The sequence below is a fragment of the Mugil cephalus genome, chromosome 8, assembly GCF_022458985.1.
Source record: "Mugil cephalus isolate CIBA_MC_2020 chromosome 8, CIBA_Mcephalus_1.1, whole genome shotgun sequence".
NCBI lineage: Eukaryota > Metazoa > Chordata > Actinopteri > Mugiliformes > Mugilidae > Mugil > Mugil cephalus.
In genome coordinates, this window is record NC_061777.1 from 17,111,795 (window position 1) to 17,130,107 (window position 18,313).

General features: G+C 42.0%; 1 protein-coding gene across 18 annotated transcripts in view; it reads right to left on the bottom strand.

Annotated features, from left to right (window-relative positions):
* trpm3 (transient receptor potential cation channel, subfamily M, member 3) overlaps positions 1-18,313 on the bottom strand; it is a 118,787-nt gene that overhangs the window by 41,364 nt on the left and 59,110 nt on the right. For all 18 annotated transcript variants that reach the window (XM_047592974.1, XM_047592976.1, XM_047592973.1 and 15 more), the window contains exons 2-6: positions 13,333-13,412; positions 11,917-12,118; positions 10,143-10,356; positions 8,592-8,716; positions 7,031-7,202 (exon numbers count right to left, since the gene is read on the bottom strand). In XM_047592974.1, the coding sequence (XP_047448930.1) occupies positions 7,031-7,202; positions 8,592-8,716; positions 10,143-10,356; positions 11,917-12,118; positions 13,333-13,412 (793 nt within the window). The remainder of the gene's footprint in view (positions 1-7,030; positions 7,203-8,591; positions 8,717-10,142; positions 10,357-11,916; positions 12,119-13,332; positions 13,413-18,313) is intronic.

Below are 18,313 nucleotides of genomic sequence, written 5' to 3' on the forward strand. Positions count from 1 at the left end.
CTAGAAAATAAAGCAATAAAGCAATTGTATATTGTATATTGCGCTTTGTCTGGAAAATAAAAAAGTCAATAATATATATAACATGAGGTAGTGTTACACATGTTTATTTGTGATAATAATATATGCTACACACAGTGTCTCTGAAACTGTTCTTCCTTCTGCTCTCCACTCACATATGCAATCAATGAGTGGCAAGAAAATGCGCGGGAGCCACTAATTATGATTCCTTCTAAGTAAGTAAAAATCAATAAAGAACAGTAAAGGGCGTCTGAGCTGTAAATGCCACGTTTAAATCAGATCTTCACATGGGCCGCTGTATTAGAGACGATTCTACATTGGTGTTTCATCTCTTGTATGAAGAGTAAAAAACAACAACATTCATACAAAATATAGACACAGAAAACATCTAAACAGTATATTCTGCACCCTCTGTAGTGTCTGTTTCAATGTATTCAGCCTTTCCAACTACTTTTCCTGCACAGAGTGGAGGCTAAATTCACACACTCGCACATCACATCCAATAACATAATTGTCTATTCCCTACATAGTTTAAACCCACTGCCCACACCTTATTTCTAGAAAAAAAAAGTAGAGAAAAAAGGAGGTGGTGAAATGTTCTATATTTATCCAGCCTGGGAGCAGAGGAAGTAACGAGGAACCGAAGGAATTAGGGAGGGAAAGAGTAGCGCGTAAGCGAGACACACATAACATGCTTAAAAGGTCCTAATTAAGGATCCAGCAGTGACTCATGCTCTGCGTGTGTCTGTGTGTGTGTGTAGGTGTGTGGCAGTGTCTGTGAATTTGTCCTTGTATGTGTCAGTGTCAAATTAGCATCAGCTTTACTGGAAAAGGTGTACACGTGCAGGTCCTTGTATTTGTACCCCTAACCCCACAACAAATAAAACATAAAAACTCACACACACACACACACACACACACACATACATACATAAACAGAAATATCTGTAGCAGCCGCTAAAGCAGACAGGAAACATCAGGTCTGTGCAGGCAACACGACTCAACAGGATACAGAACAAAAGGTTACGAGTAGGGAACATAAAAAGGGCAAAGACTTTTTCAGTTACATTGTGACATCACATGAAAATCCCGTTTTTTTTTTTATACAGCCTACTTGAGAGTGAGCCTGAGAAGATTTACCATGATGGTGATTTGAATATGTGCCTATAAAAGGTCTTCTCTTAGCATCTGTCATAAAGACAAGCACATTTAGTCATGCTGAAAGTTATACTGTGGAAGAATACACAATTGTAAACACAAAACAGGCGTTCGTAAGGCAAAACATCACGACCACTGACACGAGAAATAAATAATATTGACCATGTTTTTGCATTGTAATGTTCTGCTGGGAAACTTTTGGACCTGGGATTTGTGTGGATGTCACTTAGAGACGTACCACCCACCTAGACCAGACCAGAGGACCCAAAGACCCCCCACTAACAACATCCTGTTGCCAGACACCACTGGACACCCATGTTCATTCAAGCTCATGCAAGACCTACAGCTGGGCCGAGAAATATTTGGACACTAGTGTTTATCGATGATGTGACAGAAGACAGAAGCAACTGCATGAATTATGAAGTGTTTTGGGATATACTTTCAAACACCAAATTAGTCAAATGAAGTAAAGTTTACTGGACAGTCCTTTACAGTACCAATGGGCAATGACCCAAAACATACTGCAAAGGCAACCCAGGAGGTTTTTAAAGCTAAGAAGTGGAATATGCTGCAATGTCTGAGTGATTCACCAGATCGCATGCATTTCACTTGCTTCAGACGAAAGACACACAAACAAGCAACAATTGAAGACAGCTGCAGTAAATGTCTGGTAAAGCATCACAAAGGAGGAAACCCATCATCTGTTGATGTCCATGGGTTCCAGACTTCAGGCAGTCATTGCCTGCAAAGGATTCTTAAAAATACTTAAATGAACATTAAATGAACATGCTATTCATGGTAATGTTGATTTGTCCCGTTACTTTTGAGCAAATGAGGAGACTTTGTTTAAACATTGTTTCTATTCCTTAACGTCTTCCATTGCATCTCAGGTGATTCATTTCAAATCCAATGTGGTGGCATGTGTCACTGTCCAAATATCTCTGGGTCTAACTGTACCAATGTGTCGTCGAGCAAGATGTGTGTGAATTTGTGCGAACGAGTGAGTGAATTTGACATTCTGACAAGTAAGCTTGACTTTCCTTCTTCACACATTTTGGATTCAGCCTGGCTAACTTTGCATCTTTGAGTAATGAAATATAACATAATTCTGGTCTTCACTGGCATTAAGTGACTTACAAGCAAAAAAACATCATGCCACAATCAACATAAAGCGACAATCTCCCTTGTCAGATGTCTAAGCCTTTCCGTACCAATGTAAATCAACTGGGCTCTTCTGTATCAAGCTTCTGCACAAACTTGCTACTTATTTCCATTGTATTCCACTGCATATGTGTGTTATTTCAGAGAGAAACACCACACGATTTATATTATATAATGCATGAGCAATCTACGAGGACATTTCTCACCCTTTAACCACTTCTACAGTTACAAAGGACATTTACCCACGTTTCACACCACTGATGCTGCACTCATATTCTTTCCACATCACATAACACGTCGTCATCCATGCACATCCCTAACCTGGAACAACACCTGTAGCAAGTCTGGTACCAAACCCACTAGTGACTCTGTTATCTGTGCGCCACAGGGTTGAACACTCTGGTGGCTCAGCTTCATTATTTTGACTTCCTTATTTTTTAAATATCCATTCGTGCATAAACACACCTTACCCCAAATTACTACAAATGTCCCCACATACTGTAAATACCTGCACATGTATTATCAACTATATCCGCACCCCAAACATTTTGAGACAGAGAATTGTTGAAAAAAAAAAAAAAAATCAATATTATTGGCTTCATCCAATGTGTCATGTTCAGTAAGGGTGTCGTCCATAAACCGAGCTTGTCAAGACATTTGCAGCCCTTGGAAGAAGAATAGTCCAACCTCCTTGACTTCCCATGAACCATAGCTATAACTATAATTTCTTCTGTGTGTGACCGTGGAGGTCACGGTGTCATGGCTAATCTGCAACGCAAGGCCTTATGGCTTCTGGATTCAATTACCTCAGCTACTTCTTTTACGTATGCTGTGATTAATGAAACCACTGCCATAGGAGGGTCAGTGAAGGTTACACAGTTGCATGCACACACTCGACATGCGGTACTTATACACCCATGTCAATGTTCTGAGTAATTCAGGAGAGGGGGACATAGTCAAGGTGAACTGTTCGTTCTTTAAACTTGCACAAATCCATATATTTTATTTCTGTTTGGGTGGGGCCTGCGCATTCAATTTAAAAAGTGTATGTACACAAGAGCAACAGCGAGTACGATGGTTTTATCAATTTACTCTGTGGTCAGTTTAATTTAAGCAGATTCAATTATTTCCTCTCACAGGCTCTCAAGTGGAGACACATCCAGGTAATGTCTTCATTCACTCCCTTCATCCTCCTCCGCCACTTCTCACTGCTTTGTAGCTTCCCTTGCTTCTCGCCTTCAGTCCCTGTTCTTTGTCTTCAGTGTGAGAAAAACTGCCCTCCAACTCTTTCAGTTCTCCTGTCTCCGAGGCAGGCGTGTGATTAAACAGCACTGTAGACACTCGTGTCTTGAGACATGTCGAAAGAGCCGGGCAGTGGTTGAGTGAACAGCGCTGAACTGCGCCAATCCTTTTATCGATTTACTCCGTCTTTGAGCCTGGCGATGGGTTCAGGAAAAGGTGAGGAGCAGGAATAAATGCCTTTATGTCTATTTTTATATTAAAATTTTAATTGGTTTTTAATAAAGCAATGACACGTGCACCATTACTTGGTATGAGTCGAATGTGCTGCCCTGCCAGGTCGTGAATATAGTATAGCAGGGCACAGCGCTGAGCGTTAACGCTAGCTTGTACAGAAGTGCTTCTTGTCTTAAGACTCTTTTTCCCACACAATCCCGCTCCTGTCTAACCCACTTTCCACTGAAATGGATCCAAAACTACAGGAGGGGACCGATTTAAAGTATCAAGTATATATACAGTAACGACTGGAGGACACAAGTTCTGTCCCAAAAAACGTGGTGTTAAGACGTCCAATACCTTTCTTGAGTTTTGACAGGTGCTGATGGTACTGCCATACATTCAGATAGAAATGTTCAAAATTACTATAATTATCTTCTGGCAACGGAATATCAAAATATGGTAAAATTGCCAGCTCGGCAATACAATACACAACACTACAGGTTTTGGGCTTCAGTCTGCAGACAGCCTTTCTGTGTGCACATGGTGTGTTCTCATTTTTTCTGTGTGGAGCTCCTCCTCTCCCTGCGCCTGTGTCAGTTTTCTCCAGGTGCGATGGCGTTCACCGGCAGTTCACAGACAGAGAGAGTGTTAGGTCAATTTCACGGTTTCAAACTGGTCGTATTTGTGCATGTGATGCGAGTATTGTTCCTTTGCTCTTTACGTTACATAGGACCGAGTCCCACTTTTAAAAACTGTGTCATAATATTGTTAAGCCAATTTGATTGCTACAGTATTTCTGGCAGTCAGATGGTGATAGCCGTTGCATGGAAATTCACACACAGGCACAGTAGGATTAGCTACAGGATTGCCCAGACATCACAAAAATACCACAGGGGGAGATTACGCATATCTATCCACCACATGTCTTTCTTCTTGTGTTTATGTGCATTATGTGGGACTGAGTGGAAAAATAAGCGCTAGTGGTTACGTGTGGTCTACAACCCACATGTCAGGCCATTCACGCTGAACTGTGTTTTCTTCTCTTCACTGTCTTTAGTCTCCTTTTCATGACGACACCTCAGGACACACTTAGATCCCACGAGGCCGCCACTGTGAAGAGAATTGATGCAGTCCTCGATTGACCATGGACAGGTAATCTAATTAAGAAATGGCTCTTGACTGCAAACCCCACAGCGGTGAATCAGGAAGTGAAAGTTACACACCCAACAATCAGATGCAGTACATCATACGGACACATACACAAACAGCGTGTGTGCTCTTCAAAGGCTGTGTAATATACCTCACAGCAACGGCAGAATTGATTCTTGACACCTTAAGAGGCTTAAAACCAGTCGCAATTTACTCACTTTATTTCTTTCTTTTCAGAATGACATGATGTGAGTGTGCTTTGTGTTATTTTTAATCAATTCAAAAGTTCTTCCAGCTTTAAATTTTTAAGCAAATTCTTGACCTTGCCACAAAGATCTGAATTCATTTGCGACTGTGGTTAACAATGCAGCCTAAGACCCTGCTGAGGTTAAGGTTACTGTGTGACAGAGTTTGTGGTTTGTGATAAAATATGGATAGTCAGCGGCATTACACGTGATCATTCACCTTGTCACCTTGTTACTAGATCCCTCCTACAAATATCAGTGCTCAACTTGGACCCAAATATGAGATAGTAAAGATAAAGATAATAGCAGGATGGATTTAAATCAGAGATGGTGTATTAGATGCTGGCATGACAACTGGGCGTCCCTTTGCCTTCCCAGCCCCTTTTGTATCAATCCAGGCATAGGATGACAAAGGGAAGTCCATAAGTCACATGGCTGGATGGTGTATGAAGGAGGAAGCGCATTTGCGTGTACCACCCCGGAAACATTTCTTAAATCCTTGGATTTAAGGCGTTAAGAGGACGACAAAGTTTTCATTCTAACATGAAGTCACTATGAGCAACATCAGGTCTGACACTGAACAGGAACAGTGTCGACTGAGATACAGCCTGGTCTAAAATCACGGCATTCCTCTCGACATTAACAATACATCCACCGTACTGACACTCTGGCTCAGTAAGTAGACACAGGGGTGTGTGTTTATGTCAACCAAACACTGAGAAAATTAATATAAAATGGCTTCATGTTGACAGCAAAAGAAGGTAATGACAAACAAATCATGGCTGCGAACAGCAGTTCTTCCGACTCGAATTTGATTCTGGCTGCGAGAGGCTATTGAGAAATGTATTTAAAGGGTATCAGTGACATTTGCGCGTGCCTGTGTCTGTGTGTGAGAGAATGAGAGCGAGATAGAAAAACAGAGGAAAGCTTCTCGAAATCCATTCGGCTCCTAGCTAAGATGTAATGTGAAAATTGAAAACTGAGAAGAGAAATGCAATGTGACCAGGACTCAGCGGTGGATGAGCACGACACAGAGACAAACAAGCGCCCCTGCAGACTCAGATACACAAACACTTATATCTTCGGACACATAAACACGCATTCAAGTACACTCTTGCATCCATTAATGTGTACTATTGGTGCAACGAAGTGGAAAATAAAGACACACTTGGAGCTGCACAAAAAAATAAAGAGTAGAGCAAATTTGTGTGGTGTTAAACAACAGCATGTTATAATAGTATTATTCATGTGTCAGTTCAAATATATAATTAGCATGATATTTTAAAACGCCTTCCAAGTTTCCTGACAATTAGTCCGGACTAACCAAGAATGAAATAATGATAATATTAGTCCAATCTTCTTATATGTTTTGTGTGTATATAAGGGCACATTAGGCGCACATTGTGTTGTGTGTGTACAGACACGCAATATTTTACTGCTGGCCATTATTTCTGTATTTAGTAGATGTAAGCAGTCCACCACAAGAGAACAGGCAAATTTATTTGAGGAAACAGTTCATCTGAGCTGTCAGGAACCTTTGAAGGAAAAAATAAACTCCTCCTGAAGGGAAGGACAGTTTCAAAGGCTCATCAAGTTATATCGAGCTGACTAAAAATACACTCTCTGACAGCATGTGTTCAGTATAAAGCAGGTGAAGATCTGGTTGCGGCTTTGAATTAGAGCGAACCCAATTAACCCTGAATGGTGAAGTTGATAAAATACGAATAACAGTTTCATTATGTAGTTATCACTTTGTCGCTGCATCATTTTAAAAACGCACCCTCTGATTTTAGGGTAAGTAGGTCAGTTCGGGACAAACTGATAAAGTAAATTCCACTCACGCGTGTTAATCTTCTGGAGGGAGATGTGTTTCTCCAGCTGGCGCCGAAGCTTGACCTCAGCACCGTACTTTCCCGTGGTGCCATTGTCTGCCAGGATGAAGTGGGAATGGAGACTGTTCAGAACCGTCAGCTTGCTCAGAGGGTTGGACATGGTCTGGTACGGGCGCACCACCTAGCCAAGGGAGGACAACGTTCAATAGTAATAACATCCGAGCAGCACATGATTGACAGGGGTGTGTGACATCTTGACAGGGTAAACAAGGCCATTCCTAGTACCAAACTAAATTAAAAAAATCTATTTGGGAAAGGATGTTAAAGGATTAAAGGTGCAGCCTATGAACTTGGCTTTTACGCCTGAAGTTTAATTTACTTTTCAAGGTACCACTCAGTGGCCCTCAACCCTGATTATCTGAGGGATTATCTTGACCAGGCCTGTGTTACACACTGGACAAAATAACCTGAAAGGAATCAGCATTGACCAGGCTGCGGGAGACGCACGTAATGGCTATACCATTTAAGTCATTTAAGTATTCTGACATGTTTTTGGAATAATTCAAAAAGGCACTCTGATGCTTTAACACCATTTTACATTGAGACTTTTACAAATAACTAGCCTTGCAAACCTTTGCCAAATGCACTCACACAATGCTGATTAAGCTAATCAGTGCCAGGGAAATCTCTCTGTATTTCACAGTTTTGTTTCCATGGCGACATTCCCATGCTGGTGCAAAGGTAGCGTGACATTTTGCATTAACCAGCGACGCTGGGTTGCCAAATGTGAGGAGGTAAGCAACTACAGTGAGAAAGACTGAGTAGCTTACAGCAACTAGCTGTAAAGTGGAGTCTTAAGCGGAAAAACAAGATTTACAATTGTTAACTAGGAGAAATTTCTAATGCTGCAGATTATAAAAGGAATATAAAGGATATATATTATATAAAGGAAATCAGCCCTCAGAGTAAAGACCACAGTGTGAAGCTATCATCCAGTGTTGCGGCTGTCTTGTTGGTTCTGAATGAAGAGAAGGGACTGAACAACAGCAGATTGTAAAATAAATGCATCCTACATAAAGAGAACAGTGCTCTGCATTGCAGCTGTTATTAAAGTTACTATGAATGACATTAAAGGCTGCCCAGCATTATACAAGACTATTGAGAGTTTGTCAGCAGCGCTGGCTGAGTGCCTGACAATCCCATGTAAACTCCTCTACTCATCAGGCATACAGCTGAAGCCAATGAAGCATGAAAAGCAAGCCTCCACACTTAATCATCTCATTTTAGCCACCAGAGTAATCGACTCTGCCTGAGTTGTTCATTTGGACAGGGTGCAGCAGATTGAGATGAAAACGTAACTATAACACTGATTCCTCGTGATTTGAATGAGTCAGCACGCGCTCCGTTGTCAGCTTCCCAAGTGAGAGATTGATGCTGATTGGATTAGCTTACTCAGCATCTCAGTCAATATCACAGTTTGCAGGCTTTGGGAATTGTGGTCCAGATCACAAATACACACACATACAAGGCATGTTTGAAGAATGCACACCCACACAACACAGCAACTTACATCTTTGCCAACTAGGTCCTCTTGATTTTCAACGATGCCCCATGGAGCAATACCGATGGTGCAGATCTTCCCCCTTGACTTTGAGGCATGGTCCTTCAGTGCATCTCCCACATGGCGAATGACCCCTGTGTGCGCGCACGAATGTTTAAGAGTTTTCGTAGAGAAGGACAGAGATAAGGATTAGCTTTGTCACAATCAATACACAACCTTAAGGCAGATAATGATACACTTTGCTGTGATGGATAAACAGAATCTATTAAGTGTGGCACACTGCAGCATGTGGCAGCCAACACACACACACACACACAGCTTCAAACACAGACGGGTTATAGCTCAAGGCTTCTGGTTGTTGTCCTCAGGGGAGCAGCAGTCAGACCTGGAGGCCATCTCATCCCATCTCTCCCGCTGACATTTATTCCTTCTCCACTTCCACCAACTGTCCCTCCAATCCAGCCATCCATCCATTATTCAGGCCTCCCCCGTCCTCTTTGTTGCCTCTGCACCCATTCTGTCACTAAATCTTTCTTTCTGTACTCAGGTGTGAGCACTGTACAACAACCAGCATGGTATCATTTCCCCATCTACTCTTGTCACTCAAAGTGAACGTATCACTGTCAAATCTCTTCTCTATGAGACGACTTAAGAAGCAAATGATTGATCAGTGCAGAAGACAGAAGAAGCAAAGCAGCACTGATAACCAATGCAAAGAGTTCATGCCGACCCCCCCTCAAAGCTGGAAACAGACTTCACTCACTACACTCAGACTACTTTCCATATAGATGATCACACAGTTTTTTTTTTATTATTTTTTGGTGCATAATTCATGTGCTGTCAGTCTTTATGTTGACTTTGCAGTTTTCACAGTTTTATTTTATCAAACACAATTTTGCTACTATCACTTCCTGCCCCTCAAACTCCTATGTTCAGGATCCAGTTCACATAGCCTCCTCCAGGCCAAACCCTGCAGCTCTACTCAGTCTTAAGCAATATTCTCCATAGCTGTGTCTCTTCTTTACTCAAACAGTGCTCTAATATCCGCCTCGGTTATTTCGTCATGCTACTAATGGCCTGTTTGAAGCACCTTTTGATGTAAGCGCCACTTCCATTCATTGATGCTCAGTCGTTAAAATAAGCAGTCTAGACTGCTTGACATTATTTTCAGTCAATTTGCATGAACTATTAACTGAGGGCTTCCACTTCAAGAGTACGGCTTGAGTTTAAGTGTCTGTCTGTAAAGTCGAGTGCTCATAACATAATGAAATAACCATTTTACAGCGATCCGACGGCTCAACGCGTTTGGAGTCCGGAGCACGGTGAAACATTGTTATTTAACCGTGATAAGATATGAGGAATATTTGAACACACTCATCATAGTCCTAACAAAAGTGCCCACTTAATCTCTATAAAAAGAAATGAGGCTATGAGTAAAACGTCCACTTGAAATGTGTTTTTACATAATTTACACTGATATATCACAGAATCCACACAGAAACGAGGGATTTTATGTTCATTCAGTTCAAAACAAACTGGTTTATCTGCAGGGTACTTCACCTGTGTTAACCCCTCCGGTGAATATCCAGGCTCCTGTTGTCATGGCAGCCTTGATGAGCCCTTTGCCAAAGACCTGCTTGAGTTTAGGCTGTAATTCAAAGTTCTGCAGGCCCCCGTGGACTGAGATAAGCAGCTTGGGCAGATCCAGCTGCCACTCCTTGGTCATCAGGTGGAGCAGCAGGTCAGGTTTGGTGTCATACGACACTCGCACGTACTGCAAACAGTAAGAAATGTGTCAGCGATGCACAGTCTGAATCACTCTGAGGCACATGGTGACTAAGGGTGTGCGTGTGACACATAAACACAGACAGAGCTAACTCATAAATAGATGTGCATCACATTACGTTACGTGTGAAGGAAATTGTGAAGAGAAGGCACTTTGAACAAGTCTGCAGATCTGTTAGAATGAAGGGTCTTCATTTTTCGGGTTACAGAAAATATTGAACAGATGTTTGCGATGATTGAAGAACCACATGCATTCTGGAGCATCTGTTTATCTATCTAATTCGGCCTTAGAAATCCATCCTGACATGCTTCTGGATAAATAATTTATCAGTGAGAATAACTACCACATAATTCATTTCGAATCATGTGCGATACCAGAATGCTACACTATGTTACCATGGTTATGATCGAAGGAGACCGTACGAATAAAATTTGCCGTCGGAGTGCTTTGAGGATAGGATATATTAATCAGGCAAATACGTATCTGCTACTGTCTCTAGACATTTAACTCTTTTAAATCAATCATTATATGAATTTACATCACATCTTCATTAATTTGATTGATTTTGCTGCTATTTCCAGGCATTCTCCACAAGGATACTCAATGAGTCCCTTTGTCAATTCATTTTGTTTTTTTTGACTATACTGACTAACTAAACCGTAGCAGTGGGATTTTTGTACAGCCTTGGCAGGACTGTCATCCTGGCTAATTTATTTCAGTCACCCAACCAAATAGCACCTCCTTCCTCTGTACCTGTTTGCTGCAACTGAGCAGAATATTTTCAGATCACAGCTACAGTTGTCTGAAGAATATGACATCTATGTTTATGTGTCTCTAATTTGACATAGTTCACATACTGAATATCATTTAACTGCTTCAGCCACACTTGTTTACACATGGGGGCGCTTCCAGAAGAGGTCAAAAACCAGATGCCACATGTCTAGCCATTAATCATTTAACACCGTGTTCTACTCCCTTGTACTGTTTAAATGTTTGTGTATGAAATCAAGTACACATGCAGACATCTTTGAGCTACACAAGATCAATTTCATGCATTGCTGCGCGTCACCTAAAATGTCTTAAGTCACTGCACACGTGAGCTGCAGTCTGTCTGAACGTAGTGTCACAATAGCAAGAAACAATAAATGAATGGCGACCTCTTTCATTTCGGCTCACTTCCAGTTAGAGAAATGTGCCGTGTTTCATCTGATGTTGTTGCTCTTTCTTCTTCTTTGGTGCAGTGAGCAAGCATAGCGGTACACATTCCTCAACTAACATCATGTTTTTTTTGTTTTTTTTTACTACTGTTATCATTAAAACGCTCAGATTAGCTTTAACTACACAAAGTGTAACCTATTACAGGGCTGACTGATGACATCTACTGGTGCATACATACTGGCAAACCAGTGGAATCGGGTTCAAACAGGGTTATGCTATTGAATAAACCAAGCCAAGCACTGCCATTAGTGTATTTGTGTGGATTGTGTTGCTGACCTTGAGGAGAACAATGACAAAGTACAACACAACAAGGTAAGTGAAGGGAGTCACCATGGCTTTGTTGGAGTGTCCTCCTCCCTGGAATTCAATGGTGCCGAAGGCATCGGTGGGGCTGAGCTGTGTGTGCTTGCTGATTGACCACTTCTCTGACAGGCTGTCATTCTTGGCCAAACGCTCTGCCTTATCATTCTGACTGGAGGAGATGCCTGGTGGCAAGCCCACATGCTGACCTATCAGACGACCACAACAGCACCTGAATAAGGGGGAGAAGCAAAAGTGAATGTACGACTGGTATGTTGGAGCCCTTTACAGAGCATAATTGAAACCTTAAGAGGTCTGAGCCTCAAGCAAAACTACTGTAGCATAGTGAGGGGGAAAAAGAGGAGTGTGAGAAAGAGATTGTGTGTGACTGAAAGTGGGAGAGAAAGGAGCGTGAAAGCTGCCACAGACGTGTGCAATAAGAGGTGAGCATGGCTGAAGTGACAGCTTGTCAGCTGACCTTCCTCTTCTGACTGGGAGGAGAAGAGGAGTAGGATTTACATGACTATTTTACTGCCTCTGTCACTTTTTGTTTTCTGTTCTTCAAACTTCTGTCTGTTCTGCATCTCTCTTCACCTTCCTCTTTTCAGCAGCTCCAGGAGTTAGCAGAATGACAGCACTGAACTGTAGTATTTGTACATTACTGAAAGCCGCATTCATATTAATTTTTGTTAGTTTTTTTTGCCTTACAAGGCGGAGTGAAGCACTGGGAGGTCTAGAGTCAGGAGGATTTGATTTTCATTTCATGTTTCCATCATCTCTCACTAAAGGAATTTCGCCTTGCTCTGCTTTATGAATCAGCACTAGTGACTGAAAGGAAAAGGCTGACATGATCTTGAGGAACATCCACTGCTCATGGCCTTCACTCATTTTCCTCAAGTTATGCTAATGTTGTTTACTCAACAAGTGCTGTCATTTCCTGTATGTGTGTGTGTGTGTGTGTGCGTGTGTGTGCGTGTGTGTGTGTGTGTGAGTGTGCAAGGTCTGCTCTGCAGGGGTTAACCTTGAATTTGTGAATGTGTCTTGCAAAGGCAACATCAACAGCTGTACTAAAGATTAGAGCAGCTGAAATAATAAGTTCAAAGGCGTCTTCAAACTACAACTCATTTATCTGAAGTGATTTTATCAGTGAAATACTTTTATAGTCTGAGGATCATTATACAGAGGTGACCTTCATAAATGTACTTTAACGTACATCTGTTGATACACAGCCACACGTTTATGCTCTGTCTTAAAACGACATGGCGCCTTCTACTGTTTTTATGAACTGGCATGAACTTCAGTCAACTTGTTATTCGTGGTTTTTAGGCCAATGTGATGTTACTCTGAGGCATGTTTAAAAAGGTCAAGGTCTTAATCTTTCTATTCTAAGTGGACTGTCACATCATTAACATAAAGAAAAGTGGCTTTACATGCATTTGTACTCACCTATGGGGGTCTTTGGCGCTCACTATGATATGAACACATTCTCTCTTGCTGAATGCTCTTTCTATCCACGATTTCTGTGCCTGCAGAGAGAGAGAGAGAGACAGAGAGAGAAAGAGAGAGAGAAACTCAGTCAGTCTTTGTCAAATAATGGAGCCTTGACCTGAGCACGGTGAAGTGACAGCAGAGACAGGCTCGCGCCATGAGCGTGCTTCTGTGTAAGGAGTCTAGTTTGAGGTGACGGCAAACAGAAAGTGCGCTATGAGATTTTGGGAGCAACGTCCAAAACGAGATAGATAAAGATAACAAAAAAAAAATTAAGGACTGCTACTGCAACTGCTATTGCGTGAGAAAGAACAGAAATCACAGCACTTTGGAGTAGAGTGACGCACAAGGACGCAAACACAGAAGCCAGATGAACAGCCCCTCACACATAATTCAAGCGTAGAAGACACTCTGACAGAAATGTTTAATGTTATTCAGCGACTCCAGCCCAAACCGGATGAGACCAAGAGCTGGGGGAGAGAAAGCGGATGTTAAATGCACTGAGGCGGTAAATTATGTCAGAGCTCCGGTCCTTAGATACGTGGATGCACAGCTGTCTCGGTGCGTGCATCACCGCTGCGATACATGTGTGCGCATTTATGGCAAAATGCGGGTGGGTGTGTCTTTGTGTTGCGCGGAGTCAATGACGCGCGCATTTGTGAGCCTGTGATGCTCTGCTGTCACATCTGCTGCAGGTCTGTGAGTGACACGGTGACTGACTGGAGCCAATTATCCTGCCACAGACACGACCAGGGAGACAGTGTGGAGACGCAGGGGGACCCACATTCAGGATTAGAGACCAAGAAATTTCTGTAATGTCTCCACACACACTTTTACAATAATCCATGATAGCTTCAAAGAAGCTAAGCTGTATGATAAAAGTAAAATGTTTAATTTATATACAGTGTAACACACTATAATTGACTACACAAGCTTTATCAGCAACCGCAGAGTTGTAGATAATGAGTTCCTTTAAAGTTAGAATATGCACAACAGTAAACTAGCTAATAGGTACCGGGAAATGTCACAAGGTGAAATACTGAATTTATCAAGTAATTTGTCAGACCACAAGAGAAAAGACTTCTGTTTTTGATAGTGTCGTGCTTTAATGTCTGCCTGCCCTCTGTCGCAGCTGCTACGAAGTAAATCATGTTAACATCGTAGACTCTTGCCCCTTAACGGTTTAATGGTGTCATTAGTGTAACCAGAGAATCTGACACCTTAAGTGTCCCTTCTTTGATTTGTCACAGAGACGTTTTAATTTGAGTTCATTTGGGTTGAAAACATGAATAGCTGAAGTTGGGAGAAAAGGAAGCACTGTGTTAAAAAGTGGGCTTTATAATTTCACACCCTGCATCTTTAAGATGAATTCCTTCAAGCTGACAAGACAAAGTGCTAATACTGCTCCTTACTGCAATGTATTTAAAGATCACAAATAGTTAAGTTACGGTTACTCTAAAGTTGCGGGTAATATCTATCAACGTATAAATAGTTTTAATTTAATGCTGCCCAGAAGAAGCATATTATTCTGAGTGTAAGTATTAAAATCCAGAGACAATACACTGGAGACTGATTTGATTCTGATTAGATTTGAGTCAATAAGCAACTCTAAAATAATAATTATGAAAAAAAAACGTCAACACAAAGTTAATTTACTAAAATAGAAATGATTAATCAAAGCAAATTGCATTGGTCATTTAAAGCACCATCAGTGATTAGACTCTCACTCGCAGCATGCTGCAGTTTGTCCCCAGTTTGTTGTATTTCTCTCTTCAGCTGTCACGTGTCATTTCAGAAGTCCTGATTCCAATCGCCCACACAATACCACAACAACAAAAGACCCAAGTGTAGGTGAGGACCACCTGGTAACATTTGCCGTCACACCTAAATCATGTGTATTCAGTGACATCTGAGGTCAGTATCTGTGGGTTTCTTGTTTTATTATTTTCATGTGTTACTGTATTGTGAAGATGAAATCCAGATCAATTGTGTATGTAGTGTACTTTTGTTTTACATAAATACTTTGCTTCTTTGATTATTGAGAAAGTTACACTCTCTCATTTAAACATGGTTCTTCCTTCTCAGCACTTTGTGGTTCAAAGGTTGTACCTCCTGGGTTAAACTGCCATTCAAGGAAGTCCAGAAACAGAGGTCCAGAATAAAAACTAAATGTCATATCCACATATAAGCAGGAGGCCGCACAGACCAGACTCCTAAACCCACAACAGAGGGAACACAACAGCCATGAAAACAAAAGAACAGGGCTTTTTTTTGTGCTTTTTGCTCTGGGAGAGCTGCCCCAGCTCTTCTCCCAGCAAGCAGAGGTGAGAGCTGCTTGTACAGGGCTTTCCCCACTGTCACAGCTACAACAACACACGCCCCATCCGCCTGACTGGCCCTGTCACACCAAGGTACGCTAAAACCCACCGCAACCGTCCACAATCAGGCTAGGCCTGCACACAGGCACACTTACCCTAACGCCAGACTTCCCACGATTAACCATTACTCTGGGGGGCAGAGGGGGCTGCTTTTACACATCACCCTGACCACGATGACTCAGCAGGCCACAACAACGCCCCCAGCCCCATTCTTTCTGGGACATGCTAAAACTCTGTATTCATCCGCCAGCTGCTCCTGCACAAAATAGGTCCATTCGACGGCAGCGGCAACAGAGATTTTTACATTTGATTCATGTATCAGAACTAAACAGCCTTTGATGTTCTCTAGGAAAACATATAAAACAGGGACCACAGCAGCTCAACGCCAGCGCCTCAAAGACTAACATTTCTCCCGCTTTACATCCCATCATTCCCTCTCACCCCTATGAGTTGTTTCTGCTTCTATTTTCTCTACATTCTGCATGCACATTTCCACGCTCTCCATGTCTCATAGAGTCGCAGCTCTGTGTCTCGCGCTTCCTCTCCCACTGCTCACTGTTGCTTATGAGATTTGACATGGTATGATGAGATGGCACACGGCCTGCACACCATTGTGTAATTAAGATTTATCACTGGGGCGCACTCGCATGCACACTCACAAACACACCAGCTGTCCAGCAAAACAGTGGATTGATTCTCGTGTGTGTGTGTGTGTGCGGGTTGTAACCGTGCAGCGAGTGAGCAGCATCTGACAGCCTGTTAGGGGTCTTGACTCCATTACACTCAACCCCGGCCACCTCCCCCCCTCCTCCTCCCGTGCTTCCTCTTCCCTCTCCTTCTCTATTGTATCTCCTCTTTGTTATTGGCACTGGCAGGGAGCTGAATTGAGAACCATATCCAATCAATGGCCTAATCTCTCTGCTCTCTCCTCTTTCCTACCATTTTATTTTCTCTTTTCCTTTTTAACCAACACGAATGGCTCGGCTTGTATATGACCATAGAGGGGAGCATATGGGCTCCTGTAGAAATATAATATGATCGGATATAGCCTATAATACAGTATATAGCCCTTTTTGACATTGAATAGAAGACCTCTTCGGCTGCTTCACAATGAATTTAGTTTTAAGGCCGGGTCAGAGATGAACGTTGAAAACTAAAAACTAAAAAACGTTGGGTTCACTTTGACTTTACAAACACTGAGAATGACAGTGTAACTTAAAGAGTTATTACATTTTTAAACAACAGGTCTCAGCAGACGGTGGCTGAATATCCACTCATTTGCCAAAACATTGGCTACAATAGTGAAAACAAATACATTCTAACAGAACAGCAGTAAATCCCCCTTCAGGACAGTAATAATGTTCAGTTTATGTTGAACCAACAAAAGATAGATAGATAGATAGATAGATAGATAGATAGATAGATAGATAGATAGATAGATAGATAGATAGATAGATAGATAGATAGATAGATAGATAGATAGATAGATAGATAGATAGATAGATAGATACTTAAATTATATAATACAATACTTGTAAAAAAGTATACTAGCAGTATCAGCAACAGCCAGTTGGTTCCTCACAAGGAGGTGTTGTACAGTCTTATGGCCTGAGGGAGAAACAACCTCCTCAGCAGCCTGTCACTGCACGAGCTCCTCTGGCTGACTATGGTGTCGTGCACAAATGTTGCCCATGTTGATGCAACTTTATTGTAGCAAAAGGTAAAAGAACTAGAACATTTCATATTCTCACATTTCCCATATTTATTTGCCACTGAAAATGATTTAATAAATACATTTCCTTCCTTAAATAATTACTTAGAATGTCTATAAAGTTGGACGACATTGATTTCTCGATACAGAGGGTACAGAACACGATTGATTTAATTTAAGAAGCTTCAACAGAGTGCCAGCGTCCTGTTTTCTCGACTCACCTGTGTGGTGGGATGTGCAGCGTTGCCGTGGTCTTTCCTCCACAGTCAGTGTTGAATGTGGTGTAAGAGGCATGATCCTGCATATGAACTAACAACCACTATATTAATCTGATCGGAGCAAATATGACCAGGCCGCGTCTCTGTCCACAGGCAACTGATCTGCTCCGAGACTATCGGCACTGCTGAAACGCGTGCGTTCCAGTGCGTCGCCCTGTGTATTCACAGCAGTGCAGTTAGGTTTAACTATCTCTCGCTGTCTCCTCCCTGCCTCCGAGGCCACGCAACCACCACTGGAGTGAAGTCAATGGAATGAGTGAAGCCAATTAACTGCTACACTTTCCCAAAAACAGTGAACTTGTGAGACTTAAACGTCCTCCATTTCTCTCCGGCACATTTCGGCTTCATATTTAAGTTGGCGAGAGAGAAAAAAAGAAAGAGCGTGCGTGTGTGTGCATGCGTGTGTCATCTCCCTTAGCTCTATCTCTGTCAGAGATCAACACCAAAGGGAGACTCTGAATGGCAACGGGCCTATTAGAAAACAACATGACATCCGTCTGGCACACTCACCATCTTTATCTTGTCCTAAATGACTCACACGGATACACACACACACACACACACACACACAC